The sequence below is a fragment of the Limulus polyphemus genome, unplaced genomic scaffold, assembly GCF_000517525.1.
Source record: "Limulus polyphemus unplaced genomic scaffold, Limulus_polyphemus-2.1.2 Scaffold19, whole genome shotgun sequence".
In the NCBI taxonomy this organism is placed as follows: domain Eukaryota; kingdom Metazoa; phylum Arthropoda; class Merostomata; order Xiphosura; family Limulidae; genus Limulus; species Limulus polyphemus.
In genome coordinates, this window is record NW_013665629.1 from 1,067,045 (window position 1) to 1,091,642 (window position 24,598).

The 24,598-nt window shown below is 31.7% G+C and overlaps 1 protein-coding gene across 1 annotated transcript in view; it reads right to left on the reverse strand.

The window, feature by feature from the left end:
- Window positions 1–24,598, reverse strand: part of LOC106457838 (nephrin-like) — a 154,752-nt gene that overhangs the window by 51,271 nt on the left and 78,883 nt on the right. The window contains exons 3-7 of the mRNA XM_022384119.1: window positions 9,969–10,090; window positions 9,060–9,117; window positions 7,555–7,707; window positions 6,080–6,247; window positions 4,575–4,865 (exon numbers count right to left, since the gene is read on the reverse strand). Of these exons, the coding sequence (XP_022239827.1) occupies window positions 4,575–4,865; window positions 6,080–6,247; window positions 7,555–7,707; window positions 9,060–9,117; window positions 9,969–10,090 (792 nt within the window). The remainder of the gene's footprint in view (window positions 1–4,574; window positions 4,866–6,079; window positions 6,248–7,554; window positions 7,708–9,059; window positions 9,118–9,968; window positions 10,091–24,598) is intronic.

Genomic DNA, 24,598 nt, shown 5'->3' on the forward strand with positions numbered 1-24,598 from the left:
ATTTACCTCTTAAATGTCTTATTTACATCTTATATCATTATGCCTCACAAACCTCAGCAGCATTGCTGAACACCAATAGCACTTGCAAGCAGATGGAACATTTCAGCTCCACATCTTACACACAGTTCTCGTGCAAGTGGGGACTACCTAAAAGGTGCTTTACAAGACAGTTATGGGTGAACAGGTGCTACGTACCACAAATGAGATAACTGGTTACCACCAGAATAGAGGTAAGCCATATGGACTATACATCTGTGGAAATTCAGTCTAAACAGAAAGTGTAAAGGGTAAAGCAGGCATGAGAAGAACTGGTTGGGCATTCGTAATCTCACAGAGCCAACAACATTTTGCTTACGACTGGTTGACCATTCAAGCTTTCCACAGGCAGCACACGGATGGAATTGGATGTCTCAAAGAAAGCTCTCCTCCGAATTTCTTAAAGCAATGATCCACAAATATTCAGTTCCATTAAAATAATATTTGTACAGCATAGAATTCAAGATTTGGTCCCCAGATGGGTGGTAGAGAGCGAAAAGTAACTGCCTTGTAAGACCATGCCTGTGTAAAGATAAGCGAGAAAATAGATAATCTTGCAAGAGAAGCTTCTATATAAAATCTGACATAACTCTACTGGCAGGATACCGACCTTTTTAGCATTAGTAATGGAAAAACAGCTAAAACTAAAGATCTTTGACATTTATAGGGGATAAGACTGTTGGAAAACAAATGTAACAAATCAATACGACAGTATATACCCGGAATACCATTGATAATATGAATAAAGGAAGGTTTCTCTACCTCATACTAGGTAGCCAGCCGCCACAGGAAGGATCAGCACATGTGAATGCATCCCCTGAGATTTTCACCTAGTGCACATCTCAACATTCCATATCGATGCTTTAGTTTCTGACTATTACAATAATTAACAAATCTTATTTTTGTTCTTCAAAAAAAAAATGCTAATCTAAGTACACGATTTTGCTGTAGTATAATTAAATTTGCTTTTTTTATGGATTAATGACCGTATGAAATATCCATTAAAGTGCCAGGTTACAGATTAGAAGTTTCAAAGTTCAAGTTATGATGTGGTTCTGATCATTTTCTGCACTTTCAATTGGTTGTATCATAACTGTGACAGGCAATACTGCTATTTACTTAATAAAAGTTATTTTTTTCCCTCTGGTAAGTAGTGCTAAAATTAAAGATAGGTATGCTTGAACCTCAGGGGTATCTAGCCTGGCCACTATATGTGTGGCGTAAGGTGCTATACACTTTGAAGATAGCACATCAACATCATTAAATCTTCTTAATTAGTTTCGTGCAATAAAGAAGATCAATTGAGACGTACCTGAGCTACCTTAACTTGTATCTACAACTCTGACACACACACACACGCACGCAATTGCGCGAACATAAACATAATGAGTTTTAATTCTTGACACTTGTGTATCATGTTAAAATAATAAATGACACACAACGCTAAAATAGGTACACAATTAAAAACATTTTAATTAAGGTCAGTATACGATCACTAAAATGTTAACTCTACATGTTTCGACGTCGCAACGTCATCTTCAGGAGTGAGTTGCAAGACATAATCTTGTCTTATATATTCTTTTTGTTGTTGTTAAATATGTCATATGACCTATGTACAGGTTTAAAATTCCTGCGTGATATTTTAGAGAATGTCACCCCACGTTTTTGCATCTCTATTTAATAATACATGATTTTTTGTATATTTAATTATTTCTAAAAAATCTCGAAAAATATTGGCTTTCACGCCTTTTGGTTGAACTAATTTTACAGTTTTTTTTCCAGAATGCCTTAATTTGTGTTTCATGTACATGTTCTGCTATGGCTGAATTTGTTTTTTATTTCTTACGTATCCTTTATGCTCCATTAAACGATATTTTAAATTACGTTTAGTCTATCCATTATATATATTTCCAAAGTCACATCCAATTTTATAGATTCCTATATTAATTTATATTATATTATATTAAATTTTGCTTTATCGTATTAATCGGTTTAAACATAGGATAAAATATTTGTTGTTTTCTAAACACTTTAAATAAATTATTAGTTAAACCTGGAATATATGACAAAATTAAAGCTTCCTTTTAATTTTTCGTAACTATGTTTTAAAGAAATACTTTGATCAGTCATTACCACATTAGTGAATTTGTTGACAGCTCTATCTATAATACTCGGGTTAAATTCTCTTTCAACTACTACAAATTTCATTAACAATAACTCATTTGATAGATTGTTTAGGTAGAGTATTCATGATGAAACTTTGTAGAATGGACGGCAACTGCCTGTTGTAGAGACACAAGTGTAGAGGACGACGTTTCGAAAGTCTTCAGCCTTTCGTCTTCAGGTCCATTCTACAAAGTTTCAATAACTCATTTTTTAAGTCTTCTTGTTTAATACAAATCTATAAAATTCTGTGAACATAAGTGTAAAAAAGCAACTAGCTTTTTTTGATCTAGTATGACATTATTCACGGTGTAGAGGCATAAGAACAGAAAAGGGTTTCCGAAAAATAGATGTTTCTAGATTACCTTGTAGCTTTCTGTTTACTAATACAGCTAGGAAAAGCAAGATATTGTGTTTCTCAATTTCATAAGTAAATTATATAGATAGTTCTATTCTATTCAACAAACAACAAAAAACTATATATAGAAGAAAATATTATGTCTTGCAACTCACTCCTGAAGACGAGGTTGCAACGTCGAAACATGTAGAGTAAACTTTTAGTGGTCGTATATTGACCTTAATTAAAATGTTTTTAATGTACCTATTGTGTATTATTTATTATAAACACAATGTTTATTTAATGTTTAACCACATAATGTGACTGATTTTCTTGCAGACGTATTGTAGTACGACAATTCAAATTGTATAGTATCACAAACTTTTATAATTCAAGCTTATAATGGTAATTAATTTTTAAGATGTTGTATTTCAAATTTATATATATTTTACAATAAGCATTCTTTTAAATGATCTTCATAAACTAGTGTCATGAGCATCAACGTAATAAATTGTCTGGTTTTACTGTGAATTTTGTTATATGTTTTACACATCTGTTCTGTAAATACAGTTGATTCAAACATTGTACTAATTTAATCTTGAGTATATTCGTTTCGTATTATTTATTCTCCATGTCACATGGCAGATCAGGAATTAAACCACTGAATCTTGAATACTCAATCAGAATGAATTTACGTACATTATACACATTACACAAAATGGCCTCTTTTGTTTGCAAGAATAGTGAGGTTTGACCGTCACACTTATAACACATTCACAGCCCCAAACGTGGAGAGCAATTATTATTATTACTGATTGCGGTAAAGGGATGCGAAGATTAAAGCCGCAGATCTATATCCATGTAAATTGAACATTAGGCCACGCTATGTTCAGTCAGTTGATAAAATCTTCGACATAATTTTTGCACCAGCATATTAATTTGAATAAAAGATTATCGGTCAGAAACATTCGTGTGTTTGATAAGTCATTAGGAAATGTTGTTCAGCTATAATCACCAAACTTCTGTCAGCTGTCTTTAGTTATAACTCGGGCTTTCTCAAACTGAAAAAAAAGACCATCTATTGATTGTTCTATTTGTCAAAACCTAAAGCTCATTTGCTACTTATCATTCTCAAATTTCTCACCATGTAGTTTATTTGGTCATTTATAATCCTTCATTGCTATTCTCAAGTAAATAGGAAGACTCCCATTTCTCGTTACAAGAACATATGTAATCTATCCTGGTCTTTTATTCAATCTAAAAGAGATTGAACATGTTAACAAAGATCTAAAACGTCACGATATCGCCAATAGCTAAAAAAAAAAAAAAAAGATGACATAATAGAAAATAGCGCACGTAAGTGAAACATACAGATACCGCTGAAAGAATATTCTCTTTCAAATTGTGTAGCGTGTTTTTTGAACTCTTTATAAAGTGATATTTTGATCTTAAAATTCGAAATCTCACCAAAGAAATTAGGATGAAACAAAAAAATTCCCTTTCCATATTTTCATTTTATGAATAATTTTATATTGTCATTAATTACTTTAATTCAACGGTGTTCAGAGATAACCTATACCTTTATTATCTAAATTTATTATAAGATTTATAACCCACCTTCTTAAGAGAACCGGTCGTTGCTTAGTGGTTCAAGTGCCGGAATGTGAGTCTAAGTTTCACACTGATTTCGTTCCGTTATCGAAAATACAAAATAAAAATGTCGCAACTTGGAGTCGTGGTTGCTTTATAAAAATATGGAACAATTCCCATTATTCGATAACAGTATGCCAATAGTTGATAGTGAATTATGTTAACTTGCTGCCTTCAGTTCACAATTAGCGAGGGTTTAAACCCACGAATAGCTTTACGCGAATATCCGAAACGTCAAAATATGAGAAATCTGTGTATAATTATGTTAGGTTTTTGCATCATGTTTGTTTATAATATCATTTTGAAAGAAATGTTTTAATGTTAATGGTTTAAAATATGTGTGTAAATATTAGTGTTAAGAAAATGACGGAGAATTATTTGAACTTACAATGGACGGAAAGCGTAATAAGTGCTGACATGTGTTGACTGATAAGGCTGCTAGTTGCCTCACAGCGGTATATCGCTCTGTTGTCGGAAGCAGTGACTGTAAACTTTAGGTTGTTCACAGTTTTACTTGAACGAGTGGTGTAGGTGGTATCCAGCTGACGATCAAATCTATACCAAATCAGTTGAGGTGGAGGATTTCCACCCTTAGAAGTACAAGATAGGGATAGAGGATATCCTTTCATCAAAATATCACCTTCTCTGTATCCTGTTATAATTGGATTCCCCGGGAGATCTAAGAGTAAGAATAATCAAAATAAATATTTATTGTGTCAAATTTTAATGACTGAGTAGATATGAAATGTATATTTGATGAATCAAACTCAGTTCTATTTTACCTGAAAAATTTTCAAAGAATACAAAATCACCAAAATGAAACTAAATTAAATTCTGTTCCAATACAAAATCACTATATATTATAACTATAATATAGTACAATTAATAATGTTTTGGGCGACAACGCTTATTTTCAGTATTTTCATAGCTTTTAATTACGTTGTCTTACAGTTTTTTGACTATATCTATATTTCAACAACTTCACATTAATCTTATTTCCACTAGTCATGTACACTGGCTGGCTACTTTTTAAGGAACAATGTACCCTTTCGGACTTGAGCTTGACCTGAACTGCAAATGCAAATTAGATTGATCACATGATGTGTCACGTGATCCTTGTAGTTTTGTAAATAACCATGACAAGTATTTTCAATCAGCCTATATGAGTAAAGACAAAGATATTACAGGTTAAAAAGAGGCATCATAGTACGTGCATGTCTAACAGGTGTCACAGTAGAGTACTCCAAAATACCTGTCATTTTACCAACAAGTTGAATAAAATGTCTCTTGCGAGTGTCGGCTGCAAATAAACAAAGAAAAACACATAAACTATATCCTTTAAAGTAAAAGAATATGACTGAACGTGTTCATACAGGGTAAATGTTCTAAACTGAAAAATATATATCTTTTCGTTCACTATCACAATCTTATTTATTACAAATATTATTATTATTCCTATGAAGTTTTCTCTTTTTGATTTTTTAATTAGGATGTGATGCTAAACATTGAAGATATTCAAAGGTTGGTCATTGACGTTAGATAATTTCGCTACTTAACTTTATAGGATATAACATAACACCATATATATATATATATATTTATTTATGAACCTTGGGTCATTGTATTAAAGCTATTACACTTATATCTGCATTACGTAAACTGTGTTTTCCAAAAGGAAAATATATGAACAGTTTGAACTCTTAAAAATATTTTTTCTTTATTTCATTCATTAAAAAAGTCAATATTATTTCACTGAATTGTTTTTAAATAAAACTAAACATATACATCGTTAAAGCACTTCACACTACTTTTATTTAGAAATCAATTTATCAAACGCTTAATTTGACACTTTTTGTAGTCTTAAATGAGTATTGAGCACGTAGAGGAACTTACAAAGGACACTTATGGTAACAGATGACGTCCAAGGATCAGGCAGTGCTGGATGGTCAGCCTCACATATATAAGTTGCTTCATCATCATCCATTTTGGGATACAATATAAGAGTGCTCAGCACCGTCTGGAGTTTTCCTGTTCTTTCACGTGTGAACGTTTTAGCAGCTTCTATGCAATGTAGAAAATCACATGTATTCAGATTTAAGTTAAGTCACTTTATAAGATTTGAAAATATATTCATTGAATAATTCGTATTTTCTATTAATAGTCCATAACATTAACAATCCAATTAAAATTTACATATTTTAGGGTTTTAAAAGTGTTATTTTCTTTTCCTCACTCGACACGCACATACCTTGTTTGTGTTTTATAAAACAAAACACAATTCAAGTATGAAATTCTCTCATTCGGAAGCTGTTTGGATAATTTTTCTTCGAAATTTATTTGTAATGCTTACTTTATTGGTCAGAATAAAGTTGGAAAGAAAAACGACCTTCACACTCCAGATAATTATAAGAGAACTAATATTTTAACCGATGTTTCGCCTTTAAGGCATTTTCACAGCAAGATAGTAACGGTTGCTAAGCTATCTGCGCCCGGTTATAATAAAAGTTATTTTATCATTATCTGGAGTGTAACGGCCATTTTTTTTCTAACTTAATTAGCAAAATGTGTAAATCCCTCCAGTATGCACTACAAATTCTGAAAGACAACAATATTTTTTTATTGGTTTTAATCATATTTTGAACATACAGTATCTTTTTACCAAATTACTATTTCTTCTTGTTCATTAAAGCATCATGATAATGAGTCTGAAATAGTTTATCGTTACAGATTTGGAAAAAGATATGAGAGAAAAAAGTTCCACTAGAAACTGCAATTTGTAATTTACTGGATATCATTCTTATTGTTCTGGGATATAATATTTATGTAATAGCTTTATATTTATATTCTTCTCTGCTGTGTCGATAAAATTTCAATTGTGTGTCGCCAAAACGTAAGCAGAATTTTATATTATCACACATGAAACATACAACGAGGATCAAAACTTTCAGGTTTAGGGAACTTATCATTTTGTATACTTGGATAATTGATCTAATTAATCAAACAGGCAAACGAGTCAACAGTGAAGTTTATTATCTTCCTTATCTTCAATTTTAACAAATATAAGTGCATAATCTTATAACCACTCCTATGGCTATTTTCTAAAATTATACTATAAAAAACGTCTACGGAGAGTTGTGAACGATGCTTGTCTTTAACGTATCATGGGCCAGATAAAGCCACTATCGAGATACATTACATGCTCCCATCAATAACATCTGAATTAAGACAAACTCATTACCTTAATTGAACCTTGGAATGAAGACTGTAGACATGTTATATCAATCTTTCCAATCGCAATTCAAACAAGATAAGGTTCACACCCAATGTAGGAGAAAGCACGTAGATGGAAAAGATAATAAGACACTCACCAGGAATCAGTTCCACCCTGTTACGATACCACTTTAGCCGCGATGATGGTTTGCTACGCTGAGCACTGCAAGTTAAATTGGCACGTTCCCCTTCCTTTATACGAAGGACTGCATGTCCTGGTCTACCATTAATAGTTAACTCATTCGGAGGAACTACGACAAAAAAAGTGGAAAAGGGAAATACTTTTTTTTTGAAAATTGAGGTAAGAGGAAAAAAAATCTTAATACATCATTCAATTTGATGCTGACCATTATAAATATTAAACTAGCAATTCTAATCTTTATATATATTCATCAATATTTTAAACTCTTTTTACATTAATTATTAATGCTTTGCCTGAAATTTGCAAGGCAATTTAAAACATAGCTTATAGTGTTAGTGTAGATGAATAACAATAAACTTTGGAGTAGGTGGTTTGTTTTAGAAATTTCCCGCGAAGCTACAGTGAGTATATACATATAGTTTCCCTCGTTTTTTAAATGATAGGCTAGATCATTTTATTTAGCTTAGAATTTGCGCACAAGATCTATCTATCGGCGTATAGTCTCTCCTAATGTGAGCTGGTAGACAAGAGAGAAGGTAACACCCACCGCTATCTCTTGGGCTACTCTTGTGTGACCGAATATTGGGACATGACTGTTACTCTTACATCGCAGCAATGAACAAAAAGTGAACCATGAAACTTCAAATACACATTCCAGGTACGTTAACCATTCGGACACGCCCAGCACTAGCATAGATGGACATTTACTTTTCCTATGCTGCTTTTATCTAACAAGTTTATTACATTAACTTTGTTGTTGTTAAACACAAACTTACACAAAGGGCTACATGCGTTGTGTACACCGTTGGTATTAAAACTGGTTTTTAGCGTTACAAGCCAGTAATCGTAAGGCTAAACCATATGGGGCTATCATTAGTGAACTGTTAGATAATCACTATAGTATTTTCAATAGATTAAACAGCTGTTATTGTATTATAAAAGCCTAATTTCTAGGCATCATTATACATTAAGTACACTTAAAATTATAGAAACGCCTTTGTTATATTTTTATTATTATTTAAATTTGACAGTACTAGGTGGCCCGGCATGACCAGGTGGTTAGGGCACTCGTCATGGCAATCTGTGGGTCGCGGGTTCGAATCCCCGTCCCACCAAACATGCTCGCCCTTTCAGCCGTGGGGGCGTTATAATGTGGCGGTCAATCCCACTATTTGTTGGTAAATAGGTAGCCCAAGAGTTGGCGGTGGATGGTGATGACTAGCTACCTTCCCTCTAGTCTTACACTGCTAAATTAGGGACGGCTAGCGCAGATAGCCCTCGTGTAGCATTGCGCGAAATTCAAAAAACAAAACAAACAGTACTAGGTCGAACACTATATAACAAATACTTCCCTATTTTGGAAGGTATTTCAATTTAAAACCAATGCTAGATATAGCCGTTGTTTCATTGTTTTAACTAAAGACCTTTGTAAGGACACACAAGAGAAAACATTGGTCTTACCTAGTACAGTAAGTTGTGCCCCAGCTCTTATCGGCCCTTCATCAGGAGCCGGTCCGACCTGAAATACGAATAGCTAAATACGTATATATATATATATATTAGTCTCTGCGAAAAAGTATTAGTCCGACTTAAAATAAGTCGTATACAATAAAGAATAAATTATGCTTAAAATGATTATTAATTCCCAGCAATACTTGTATATAATAATTACATTTTTAAAATATGTAATATTGTCAAATTATCAAATATGTTAGGTTAATCTCTAAATTGAAACATTGTTCAAATAGCACACACACATACACACACACACACACACACATTTATTATAAAAGTAATTATATTTTTGCCATTAAGTCCAAAGCTTCACAATGGGCACTCTATTCTGTGCCCATTGCGGGTATCGAAAACCGATTTGTTTAGCGTTTTTAGCCCATAGACTTAGAGTTAAGCCAACTGAGGACAAATATAATGAACAATTAAAAACGGTAATATTCGTTTATTTTGTAGAATAAAATGCAACAAAAGTATAATATCTTCACGAATAATATGTTAAAATTATTGTCGTATTTTTTAACTAGTAAATGAATAAATTAAACTTAGTTTAATTTATTAATAAGATATGTTTTGTACTAAATTATTTGTATAATTATCAAACACATTTCAAGTTAAGTGTTTAAATATTACTTCGAAATACGTATACTAGCGAAAGTAAACATATATATATATACTTTGTATGTTTGCCGAGTATTTATTTGACCAAACTCAATTTAGTACTTGATATTTCATGGAGATACAAATAAACAAGTATTATTAAATAGTGTAGCTACCCTTACACAGGCTTTTATTCTCTTATTTTGTTTGTCATGGAAGTTACGTGTATTTAAGTTATTTCTTTTCAGCAGCTATTACCTGACACTGATATTTCCCCTCGTCTTCTATCATAGTGTTCGATATTCTCAGATTATAAATTCCTTCTTTTTTGTCTACCATCATCGAATACCGTCTAAATCCTGGAATTGCTGGATCAAAACCTATAAAAATAGAATTACATTAAGATCATATTACATATAGCTTGAGAAATTACATTCTCAACATTTGACGTATGCTATCCATTTTAAGTTTTTAAGGCCTTCTTAGTTTATACCTGATCAAATTACTTTTTTTTTCGCTAATACATTTTAATAATATTCGAGATGAAAAAGTAAAAGACGTAAATCCCTCAAAAGAAGTAGTAACCAAGCAGGTGGTCTCAATATTAGGATCGATGCTGGTATCCGCCGATGTAATGAGAGTTAACGTGCAGTGTATACTGAAATAGATCGTTCTATTTGTAATGATTTTGAGCATTTTGTGAGGTCTCAAGTGTAAAGTTGCCCTTTATAGTCGAATGTTACGAATCCAATGTAATAGGCCCACTCTATCTGTTTATTTTTTATATTCTTGTTTAACCAATATGTTTTGAAGATATAAGTTGTTACTGATCCGATATGATGTCGTAAGTGTATTTTCTAAACAAATAAATGATTATTTTTGTGTTTTATTTCGCTTAAATGTAATCCTAACACAATACAGCGACAATTTTCAATGTTTATGAATCCATTAATAAAATTACAGTGAAACAATAATTTTAGAGCCAAAATTAAATAGAGCATTAAGAATATGTTATTTTATTTGTATGTTCAAAAATTCTTTTAAAAATTAATTATATATATATATAGGTTTATTATAACTCTAATAGTTCATCGTTTTCATTTATGTGTTAGGATAAATGTATAATATGATATATTAACGTGATTTCAAACTACAAGATGTTATGTTTTGCTACACATAAAATATAACCAAAAATCCAGTTGATTCTATATTTTTCTTTTTGAGAAGTTTACCAAGAGTAATTTTCTTTAAAGTATGAAAGTATTTTGTAACATACATAAATTTATGTGGTCATTTCCAGTGTTTCTCTAGCAACTTCGAATTACAATAAAATTATACATTATCTTAATCCCTATCAATTTTGTCATTTTCTTAAGAAATAATAATTCATTTAATGTAAATTATCACTTAACATATCCTGGTTATATAAACCACCCTTACTTAATAAACCAGCTTCAAACAAGCTTTAGTTTCTCTAGCTAATTAGGAACAAAATACAAAAGCTGGTTAGTTGAAAATATAATTATTATAAAATGTTAGTTAATTTTGAAGAAGTGCACCTTTACTAAATTAGATAGTCCATTGAGATAGTTCGGGTTTGTGCTATTGATAATAATTACATAAATGATTAAAACAAACTATAATAAAGATTTTCATTAATAAAACATTTAAAGACTAGAATACGTTTAACTTTCAGTTAAAGTAACTAAAAGAAAATTTTAAAGACTGAACTGTTTTTTCTACACATCCCAAACACTCTATGAATTAATTGGATAGTGTTATTTATTTGGTTTACATTTAACTCGTGACATCATTTATATTTTATTAATTCGAATGTCTAATAGATGAACTGGTCCATTATGTTTGTAAATAACGAATTAATTTCACAATATATCGATACTTGTGTATTTTTATAACCATATAGAAGTACATCATGGAACTATATATTATGTACATTTTGTACGTTCTCCTAGTTGGAGTTTTTATAAGAATCTGTTATTTTCAAACTACATATAAAATAATCTCTACTTAACTTTTTTCTGATTTAAAACCGTATTTCTTGGGATAAAATGTCTTGAATACACACTCTCCTACAGTAGTAATATTTCTCTTAGACTTTTGAGACATTAAGCTTTCAAAATATTAAATTACTTTAATTCACTTGTGAAAAAGTCTTTGTCTGAGCAGATTCTGCAGGAAATGAAACCACCATTCTCTAGAATGTTGACATAAACCGATTCTCGTATAAAGGAAAAGCATTCAAACTACAATTCCCATTTCTGAAATTTCCTTTCGGAAGTAAGGCATGCTTTTTGTAATCTTACTAGAAGCTTTGTGGAGATTGTGAAGAAGTCGAACTTAATGTCTTAACTATAATTAATCTAAAAATAGACGAAGGCTAGATAAGTAAACTAGCAAACAACTTAGGACTGATCAAAATTGAGAATCTAATAGTTTGGTATTATCCATTACCCTACTAAAGAAAACAGGCCATCCAGTTGTTCATTTAATATTTTTTATACTAGAAAAGTATTAACGTTCTGAATGAGAGGAAAAGTTATACACATACAGGTATATATGTATATAATTAGTCTAATACTTCAGATCGCCTCTCAAATATATAGCCAAAAATTCATCACTATTCACAATGATGTAAAACAAATCAATAAAGGGACAATAGCTCCAAAAAGCTTTGGATATATTACTTTGGATTTTATTTGATAAATATTAAAATTTATAATTTTTTTATGAGTCATACACATAGACCACAGTGGCACAGTGGTATGTCTGTGGTCTTCCACTACTAGAAACCGGGTTTCGATTCCCGTGGTAGGTAGAACACAAATAACATTTCATGTAGCTTTATGCGTAATAACAAACAACTACACACACACATATATATACCATACACTATTTAGTTTCTACAATTTAGGTAAAATAGTTTTATATGACAATAACTGTGAAAACAAATAATAAATTTCTCTTCAGGTAATATTATTTTATTATGTACAACATTATACATTTCATTTGCTTCTGTATTCGTAAGAGGGATCTGAAGAAGTTGGAAACGTGTTGTTTTATTCAAATTTCAAAACTCTGCGATTGCTTGAACAAAAGTGTTGTTGCAATATTGTGCAAAGCTATTAGAGGGCTGTTTGCGCGAGCCGTTCCTAATTTAGATAGACCAGAGGTAATGCAGCTGTTCAACATCACCCACTGCCAATTCGTGGGGGGGCTGTAATCGAATAATGAGATTCGACCATCACTCTTCAACGCACACACAGCCTTAAAGTGGGGAGCACGATTGTATTTTTATTCTTTACGGTAATACGATGCTAGCCACATATTCTCGGATTCACTAAATTACATTTGCTATTACAGTGACACCGGATTTGTTAACGTAAGCTACAATCAAAATTCACTTCTGTCTTATCCTGACTGATAATATTGCAGTGTGCATTAAAAGTCTGTGGTAAAGTCCTCTATGTGAAAGTGTACACATTCATTGCAGCTGTTCATGTTTAATACTTTTTTTTTCAAACGTTCAGTAACTACATAGTTTCTTTAAAACAACATATTTTTAGTTTGAATACAAGAAACTTATTGTCTGGACTCTTGAAAATAATGTTCTCGGTTCTACTTTGAAGGAATAATTTTTTAGCCGTATTTGTATGTTCTGAGATATTTATTGAACGAGTTTGGTTATGCAGGCAGCATAAAAGTCTTAACAGCGATGTTATTTTAGAATTCCACGAATTTTCAAAGAAATATAAGCAGCTCTAGTAAAGGGAGAATTTATATCGAATGTTGTATCCAGTGCAGTACTTTCAAAAGTGCTCATTTTTTGCGAACTGCTAGTTTACATTATAATGCTTCTTGAAACATGTATGTGTCTTGAAAGCATAGATTGTGCTATAAACGATTATGTTTTCCTTTAAGCATTTATTTTTAGACATCACAGTGGAGTTAACATCTACATGTGCATTGGAAACATCACATTTGTCAATGCCATAAACAGATAACATTTCGATTTCAATTTAAATCAAACATGTTCACTTCGAAGATCAAGTATTCTCAACTACAATCAAGTTAAAAAATATGTTCCATAGAATTTATTTGTATAAACTAACACTGGTTCTATTTTCTTTTACTTTAGTTTTCATGACGTTTATAGTAGGACTATTATCGGATATAGTTCCTTTCTCATGTTTGCTGATATATTTGTTTTAGTTTCCCATGATGCGTGTATGTGTCATTAGCTACATAAGTTTTTTTTTGTATTGTTTGGACCAGCATTGCAACATATTTGGTTTCTAGGGAGTTGTATGTTTCTCAACATTAAATATCCAAACTAGTGTATCGTCTCTTGTTTATCAGTAAAGGATCTGACTGGCTTCTTGGGATGAGTTTGTCACTTCGGACACTAACTTTGATTTCTTGTAAGTATGCATAATGAAATCTGATGTGGTTACTTGTGTGTCTCTATAGAAATAGGTTATCCATATTCATGTGAGTTGAGATACAATGCCGATATCAGATCTGATTCACTGCGATGTTAATGTGATATTGTTATAAATGATTTGTGTTTTAATGTTGATAAGTTGCCAAGTTTTTTGTGATACGTATGCAATGATGAAGAATATAAACATGTAAGTGATCAATAGTTATATGTTTATTGTACGTTATAGAAAGATGATGACAATTTTGAGAGAAATCCCCATATGTCCATGGAGCCTCACAGTGACACAGCGGTATGTCTGCTGACTTACAACGCTAGAATCCGGGTTTCTATACCTGTGGTGGTCAGAGCACAGATAGCTCATTGTGTAGCTTTATGCTTGATTAAAAACAAACGACCATGTGTCCACGGATATGTTCAGTTAAATAGCGTTTCGTTTTGCCATGCAAGCACGTTGAGCGATTTCACATTTATGATCCATGAATAACGTGAGGTCGGTATGTTGTCTTTCGAATAGACAAAAAATGTTTTATTTGACATAAAGATTTAATGACAATTCTCAATTTTCATTTTAGTATAATTCTTATGCAGCAGTTTATTGAGTTCATTTATAAGAAGGAAGCACTATTTACCTACGTAAGGAAGGTTTACACGAGGAATTTAGAGATAGTAATGTTTGTTTGTTTTTGAATTTCGCGCAAAGCTACACGACAGCTATCTGCGCTAGCCATCCCTAATTTAGCAGTGTAAGACTAGAGAGAAAGCAGCTAGTCATCACCACCCACCGACAACTCATGGGCTACTTTTTTTACCAACGAATAGTGGGATTGACCGTTACATTATAACGCCCCCACGGCTGAAAGGGCGAGCATGTTTGGTGTTACGGGAATTCGAACCCGCGACCCACAGTTTACGATTCGAGCGCCCTAACCACCTGGCCATGCCGGGCCAGATAGTAATGCGTTTAATATATTGGTAAGATGAGTTGCGTATTTTGTTTAACACAAATAAGTGACGGGTTCCATGAAAGGGCCGGAATATGCATAACTTTTTTTGAAAATAATGTAAAAATTTTATTTCGTCGTGTAGAGATAAATACGAAGAACAAGATTTATACGTTACAGAAAATAAGCACGCAGTGATCACTTTAAATTAATTCTAAGAAGAGATGCTGCCAAAGCGCATCTAAATACCAGTGAAGATTGTTTTTTGCGACGTGTAGACAAGTGGTAGCTGCAAAATTACTTATACTGGCAAATCCAAATGCCATTTAATTGTTTGTATATACGAACATACGGGATTTACTTCATAGCTGGCCATGACCACTTTCTATTGTTCCCGTGAAGTTCTGCTGTCAACATCCACAATCCAACTACTAAATGGTGGGCATGCATTTCAACAATGAACTTCATAATTCCATTTACCGAACACGCACACTGACACGTGTATTTCAGAACTGGTTTGCATTATGTGCATGTGTGATCAATATCTATGAATGACATCATTTCTTGTAACTTGCATTTCAGATGTGATATCGCATCTAGTTTCTTACGTATGTTTTAGTATTGACAATTAAATCGGTTTATCACAACTTATATTTTAATAGTGGTAACTGCACATGATTTGATTTGTGTGTGATGAATATTAACATACTGATATTGGATTTGATTTAGTATGATATTAATTCTAATAATCATAATTGATCTGGTTTATCATTATAAATATGTCAATATTGGATTTTGTTGATTAAGGTATATATTGTAATACTGATAATTGATATAGATTTATATGATGTGTCTATGTTGATATTGGATCTAGCTAGCTCCCTGTAAAATGTAGCTCGGAATAATTACATCATTTGATACCTTCTTTCCGCAAGCGGGCATTTATTAGACGCTTTTCTTATTTTACTCCAAACAAAGTACTCATTACCGACATAAAGACGAAATCATATTGTCACCCAAATGTCGTAACAATAGTATTGACTCCTAGTTTGTGAAAGATGACATCATCTTCTCCATCAAAAAGTTATAGATTGTAGAGAAATTTGTTTTTCATTTTATATTTCTAATGCTGCTTCTTCTGTAGTAAAATAGTAAAGCTTTCTTGAAACTTGACGTGCTCCAAACCTAAACTATGTACGTTTAACAATAATATTAAAATAGAGACATATTTCACATACATAATGTATGTAACCTACTCTTTTTAGACGGCCCCCTCTATTGGCACAGCGGCATGTCTGTGGACTTCTACTGCTAGAAACCGGGTTTGGTTATCCGTGGTGGGCAAAGCACAGATAGCCCTTTGTATAAGTTTGTGTTTAATAACACATCTTTTTAGACGACAGTAGCATATTCTGATATAAAAATAGTTTCATTTCAAACTATTTCATAATAGCTAATTCTATTAGTTAAAAAGAAGAACATTATATGCACCTCTTTAGTTTTGTTTCTTGTCAAAGAGAACGAGTGTTGTTCCATTCTTGTTATATTACTTTACTACCTGAAGTTTTACGCGTATTAAAAATGTTATGAAAACACAAACTTTGAGATATAACCGTCTGTGAAAAATCATTCGAGTAGTTTAACACACCGAGATGATATAATGTACATTGAAAATATGCATAGTTGTCATGCATATTGTCAAATACAATAAGGAGGGCAAATGGAAACCAATGTATTTTAGTAGCTTTTAGCAAAATTCACTGTTTGGATTTTTAGTTTGTTTTTTCCATGCATCAGGAATATAACGAGCTAAAATTATAAGATGAAATATAAGGGTTATAATAAACTGACATTCGACAGTAAAATAAAATCAATTCAGACCAAATTCATGTTTCGCGGAAATTGAAAGCGACACCGCCATTTTAAACAATTTTGCTGGCTATGCGCTATATAAAAGTGCTTCTGGATAGACTTATAAAAACTACGCCATGTGATAAAATATAAAAGTACATTATTCTTTAGATGTAGACCAGGCTTTATTATTCAAGTGATATATAATCTTGCCATTTTTTTTTTACTGTGAGTTTTTTTACAACACTTAATATGTTATGGAATATTACTGTTTAATAATTTACAATGTAAGATTTACTTGATTGATTAACCAAAGAAAGGATTTCCTGCATCTTGAAAATATTAAGCAAAAATTCTTACAGTCTAAAGCATGCATCATTCAGGGGAGCATGTTTTTTTTATTTTGGTTGCTTTTGAAAAATGTACGTTTTATATCGACGGAAATACCATTACGCCCGATAATGTGTCCATATATAATCGTTTGTGAAAAAACGCTAAGTTATGGTGGAACGCATTTAACCATTAGAATTAACCATGAAAGAAATATTGTCTATTATACATGTTACGTTAACAATTTTTCTGGGCTTTTTTTTACATGTTTCGGATAACCCGGTTCTGTTTATATAAATCGTTTTAAGCTTTAGAGGTAAAACTTTTCCTTCGCTATTTTGTGTAACAGAAATCGAGATTGTTTACGTTACACAGCTTTACAAACTTTTTGAATCTTCGATCGCTATGAGGTTTGATTAACTTAATGCCTAGCCTAATATATATATTTTAGGTTATGTGCATACGAAAGGTTTTATAATGTACTATTCATAAAATGCCTTAGATTAAGAAAATATATATACTTAAAATGCATCACTTAGTACAATTAAGTTTTACTCTTTGTTTTATTGTCGTTGGTTTGTACTCTTTTACGTCGTAAAACGTGCTTAAAAGGACTCCACAGCTGTATCACGTTCCGTAAGTAAATGTGTTTATTTAAGTCTTATAAGGAGGATTAGAATTTTCATACCGTCGTTTTATATCGCCATTATGACACTAATTATAAGTATGTTGCAAGAGCAGTGTACAAACAGTGTTCGAACAAAAAAACAGCGGAACTGTCATGGCTTAATCACCTTTTGCGTGATGAGCATAATAATGAGAGATATATTATGGAGTTATTGAAATCTTCAGCATTTCATAATTAGTTTTAGTTTATATAAATTACACGAGAAGGAGTCTAAAATATCAGGATTATCTAATTTATTAGAACCATTCCGCACATATTTGCAGACAACTTATTTGCTTATACAATAAAACCTGATCATACGATATCCCAATTGAGTGACTGAGCTCTATAACGCAGAGATGTGCTCATGTCTTGGTCACTCTACAAATTAAAATGTAACAGTTTGATTTATTCTACTTTAAATAATGTGTGGTTATGGGTAGATACTGTTTCTTTGATTAGATGTTCAAAGTGAATAAATCTGTTACTTAAGCTTCGTTTGTTCGTTTGAATTTATGCACAAAGCTACACAATGAGCTATCTGTGCTCTGCCCACCACGGGTATCGAAACCCGGTTTCTAGCGTTGTAAGTCCACAGACATACCGCTGTGCTACTGGGGGGCGTTACTTAAGCAAATTTGCAGCGATCAACTGGTTATTGACATAAGGGGAAAAGACGATGTGGGTTTCTCAGGTGTAACAAAAATCGGATTGTGACCTATCTTTTAACAGTGGTCAGGATTCGACTATCTTCAATGGGAACATGCGAAAAATAGTTTAACTACTGTTACATGGCGGCCGTCAACCAGTTAGAAAAACATTTATCTCTGACGAAAACATGAGGATGATGCATCTTAGTATACACATTTTAGGGCGAAAGTCACTATAGAGTTGTTTAAATTAGAACATAGCTTCATTTCTAACTATTACGCCGAAACAAATAACAATTGATTTAGTTTTAATTAGCTTCGTAATATTTTATTTAGCATCAGCCTTGTAATACCAATTACATCAAATGTACCAACCGCATACCGCTAACTGTACCAACCATATAGTGGCTTTTATCCAATCCCTTACATATCGGCTTGTGTTTGACTTTCCATCTTTGGCAACTCGTGCATGAAAATATAGTGTTTGTGGATAAATAAATACACCGTTTAGTGTAAGGAAGATATTAGCCTAGTTATTTTGCATGTACACAAAAGGCCCAGAAATAGTACATTGATTTTCTATTCGTTATTAAGCCAAAATTCTTCGTTAGCAAATATTTGAAATTCCCCCCCCCAAAAAAAAACAGTCACGAAAGGTCTGAATCTCATCGTTGTCTCTCTGATTCATATGTACAGAATATTAGAAAACAGTTGCATAAATATTACTGAAATATGCTTCATATACACACGTTGAAAACGTTTTCCTGAATAATGTTTCTTAACGTTGTTATATGAATATAAATGTGTACTGTGAAGTAATTGAAATAATTATGGAAACACGTAAGAGATACACATACATAAGTCCCGATAAGAAGTAATGGTAACCCGATGGCAAATTTATTAATAATAGAAAACGTTATCGCACAAAATACAAGCAGATAAGTTGTACAGCACACTACTATTTTTTATGTGAGCTCTTTGTTTTACCCAAGGCATTACATGTTGTTTTGTTTGTTTGTTTGATTTGTAATTAAACACAAATCTACACGATGGGCCATCTGTGCTCTGCCTACGACGGGTATCGAAACCCGGATTCTGGCGTTGGAAGTCCGCAGACATATCGCTGTGCCACAGGGGGGGGACATTTTGTTTTCATCCTTACACACAGTTTATCAATGTAAGAATGAGGAACTTTGTTCTATTATGCCCTCTTCCTAAGTTACTTTATTAGTTATTTTAATTTGATTACTTTATTAATTATTTTAATTTAATTACGTTATTAATTATTTTAATTTAATTACTTTTTTAATTATTTTAATTTGATTACTTTATTAATTATTTCAATTCAATTACTTTATTAATTATTTTAATTTAATTACTTTATTAATTATTTTAATTTAATTATTAGTAAATTACTCTCTAAATTAAAGAACAACTAGAACTTGAATACACCTGTAAAAAACACGAATTTCCAGATTTGATCATTTTACCGTTTTTGGTCTCATACCCATTTCGACGTCTTGGTTTGGTTACGTCTTCTCATTTAGTGGGTTTTTAATAAGTAACGGGTCGTTTAATGCTATTTCGTGTTAATGTGCCTTACTGTTCTTGTGGTAACATCCACACTTCTACCTATGGCAAGGTCCTTGTCAGTTCTATACTTGATCGTCGTTTATCTCACAAAGAATATATAATGAGATACTTTACATCACCTCTTCTGTTATGATCATAATTAATTTCATCCTCCTCAGAGTCTTGCATTCATCTCTTTCTAAAACAAAAAATATTTCTGCAATATTTTGCATGGGTTATCCTAAGCCTGCGAAAAGACAATATTTTTTTACCTGGGAGCCATGTGTGGAACAAAGGTACTACTACTGCTAGGCATAGTATTATTGTCTGTACTTTATATGGGCTTTTATTAGTCCAGCACTTTCTGAATAGTTGCAGGACAACCAATCTTATTGTAAACTATGAAGATGTAATTCTAATATGTGTAGTTACTTTTCACATGATAAATGAAGAACATTAAGTAGTATTTATCTTTTACGCCTATATTCCTTATTATTTCCCATAATTATTTCCAGTTCTGCTTGTGTTATTAATCTACAGCAAAGTAAATATGGTGTGGTTAAACACAACGAAATGTTTAAAATAATATATAATGAACCTAAGAAAAATACCTTTACTCTTGCTGATTATTTCAAATTATTTATCTTTTCTCATAGAGTGTTTCCTGTTACATTGTTGATCATTAAAGCTTTATAAATTAGGTTAAATATATAACAGAGACTATTTACACATTAGAAAACATGTTTAAATAGATAAGCGGTGGGACATAAAAAATCTGTGTGGATATGAAATAATTAGGTTAATTCCTCAAAGGGTAACAGTAGCCAGACTTGAAATCATACGTTTTCAATACATACGCCTAGGGGTTTTCTAACAATCACTTTTCTACACACGCAAGCTTTCCCTTATGAGTTACACAAAAGCGTTCCTCTTTATTCAGTTCGATCATTAAATGTTTTCAGTACAAGTCTAATGTAACTAGTTTATTTATACGCTGAAGAAATCCTTTTTATATCACTTTCATTTTGTCCGATAGTTGTACAAAACGTTCGTTTTTAAATCAATAATATTTTAAATTATTTCTATTTTTTTTATTTGTTTGCCACACTTATATAGTCCACAATTAAAAAAGAAGAAAACATACTACATTGAAAATTCAATAGCAAGACTAAAATTTTCATGATCACAAAATTGGTATCAAGTTGTTATTCTATGTATGATTGAAAAATATGTTTAATATACATATATTCACATGTAGAAAATCTTAAAAACTTTAAAATCGAATATGACATACGTCACATTCCTTGCGAAAATAATACGGACAACATAGACAAATCGTGTCAGATTACATATTTTGTTATTTCTTGAAAATCCGTAAATACGCATATATTAATGTTTATTTCTTTTACTTTTACCAGCTTTAAAAAATCAATAAGAGCTTATGGTGACAAGCGATTAAAATCCACTGGTTTCACGATAACAAGATTTAACTGCAACTAAATTTAATAATGTTTCTATATGTAAAGAAAAGTAAATTCCATTTACGGTCTATAGTGAAAGGTCTGTTCTGTGATAATTTTCCTTAGTTTCAAACTAAATATTTGAAACATTATGAAAAAAAATCAATATCTTGAAACCTTTATTTTCAAAATCTAATCACTTAAAATGTTAACATACATAGTTAAAATGTTAACATAGTTCGTAATAAATCAGTTTTATGTACTCTTCTTTATCCCTTGTAAATAACGAAGGATGCCTATATTCAAGAAATGACATAAAAATATTACATATTGCAATTTTCGTAATGTATTAAAATAAAAACAATAATACTTGAACTGTTTATTAAATACACTCTTATAAACAGTGGGTGATTCATAAAGCTATACAGCAAAAAACAACAACAACAATATATATATATATATATATATGTATGCATGTATTAGAGTTTCAATTGTAAGCTTCGTTGGACAAGTTATTTATTAAAACTGTATCGTTTACGGTTTTTAAGGACAGCTGTTATCAAGTAAAACCTATAATACGGATAGATATATTTTTACATTTCTAATGTACAAATCTCATTTACGGGATTTAGGTTTGTTACTTTATCAGTTTTATGAATTACAACTCCATGAAAGTTGTACGCTTTTTATCAAACCTTTGATTTGTAACCTGAACATTTCTACACGTATATTTCAAGAACTAAGGAGATGTGTAGTTACATGTCTTTAAGGTGTTAAACAATTTGTAAGTCATATATATCCGTAATAACTATATTGTGACTGACAGTATTCATTAAGAACCCATTTTGTAAATAGGAAATCTAATGAAAGAATATTGAAAATTTAAGTTCTTAAATAAACCTTAATAAGACTAAACATGTTATTCAGATAAAACGGATTAACTTATGTTTTATCGTAATTAATTTCTAAATATTCCTTTAACTTGTCATGTTTTTTATTGGTATTTGAAAATAATTATTAATACAACCGCTAAAATAACTCTTCCCATACTTCCGATGTTTAATAAATATGTTTGCTTCCACTATTTTTCAAAGTTCCAGAGAGAAAATGTATTTTTCAATTTTATGATAGCCAAGAAATGAGACCGGTTTAATGGTGCAGTAAAAGGCCAAAAACATGATCCAGCACACATTACAGTGGTGCGTGTGAAATGACAGCAGAATATTTCTGAAATTCCAATCCATTATAATGATTCTATCATTTTTACTTGAAAATATCAAGATGGTGAAATATTATAACTATGTTGAAATAAAACATTTACCTTAATAATAAGTAACTATTCCAACGCTCATATTATTTAGGTCATAAATTACGTCATGCTTCATGATTCCGTTTATGAAAAAAAAAATTTGTATGTTTAAATACACCCAAAGGACTTGTTTGTTACAAATGTATAACACCTTATTAAGATTTATTATATACATTTTTTGTCATTGTCAATTTAACATGAAACTCGGTTTTAACATAATTATGCTTCAGCATTGTGAAACTCTGCATTGCTAATTCACTTGTCTAACCAAAGATGGTACATTGCGAAGTCGGTCCACACAGTCCGAAAATTATGACTTCTGATGGCTGCTATTCAAATAGGATGTTCCTATAAAAAGCCTCTACATGTATTCACATATAATACGCTCGATATTTATATGAATAAAATCTATCAAACTGAGTGACATTATTCTTAGTTTTGGCTAATGAGTTTAATAAACATACGAATTATCGATTGTAATAGGTTTCCTTATTTTAAATCATGAACATTACTTGGTTTTTCTCAATATTTATTGCTTATCCCGAAGTTTCTCATGCAATTTACTTCCCAGCATTTCATCACATCGATGAAAATTGCTTATGACGAACCAGCATTTCATGATAATTCAATTTTATGATAGTAAAACATACATTGAAAACAGTTACAATGAATATAACTTTCACAGTAGTATTCCCAGGTATTGTACAGGGTTGAGTGCGTTATACTAAAATGATTTTAAAATATGCAAATCGGCATGTCTGTCATGTAAGAATAAAAACCGCTATAAAGTTGTGCTGAAACGGAATATAATCGAACTATATTTTGACATTGTTTACCGTTTCGTATATAGTGTAATGCCACCGAAAAGTGATTGCTTCTGGGTAGGGTATGTAGCAGCCTCTTCAAAATCAAAATATTCATACTCTTAAATCATAAAGATTTGTTCAGATCGGGGATTTGAAAATTCTAAGACGGAGAAATCCCTTGTAAGTAATGACAATGGAAATCAAAAGAACACTTGGACCACCAGGACTATCCATAAAGAGGTCTGCAAAAAATGGCGTCCCAGCCATGGCAAAAAATATGCTCCTTCTCGTAAAATTTCACGAACACAAAAGTCAGTGTCAAAAGTCAACAATGCCCATTTTAATCAAACAGGATCTCCATCTGGAACTGAGATCAACAGGATATGGTTTCTCAAAGATAAGACTTCTAACTGTTCAACGGTCATCTACGTCAAGCAGCTGGATAATGAAGCAAAAATTCATGGTACTCCACTTAAAGACATATCTTTTAAGTTGGTGGATTTCTATATGATCGGACTGTTGAAACGGTCTCTATAAAACCGTCATTCTCTTACGCCAGATGAATTATGCAAAGCAAGAAGGAAGGAGTGATGTGTTTTGGACAAGTAAAGCCTTAGAACGGAGTCTTTTGCAATGAGTCAAAATGCACTGTTGATATATAGGTCGTGAGCGGACTTGGTGATATGGACTGTAACGGCGCGGTGAGTCTTCAAAATTGTTTTAATGTACTTAAGTATCTGTATGCCCAGTTTCCTAACATCAATAGTATTTCATGTATTAAGTCGTCCAGAAATTAATGTCACGATTTGGAACACTTTCATTAATTAACCCCCAAAAACA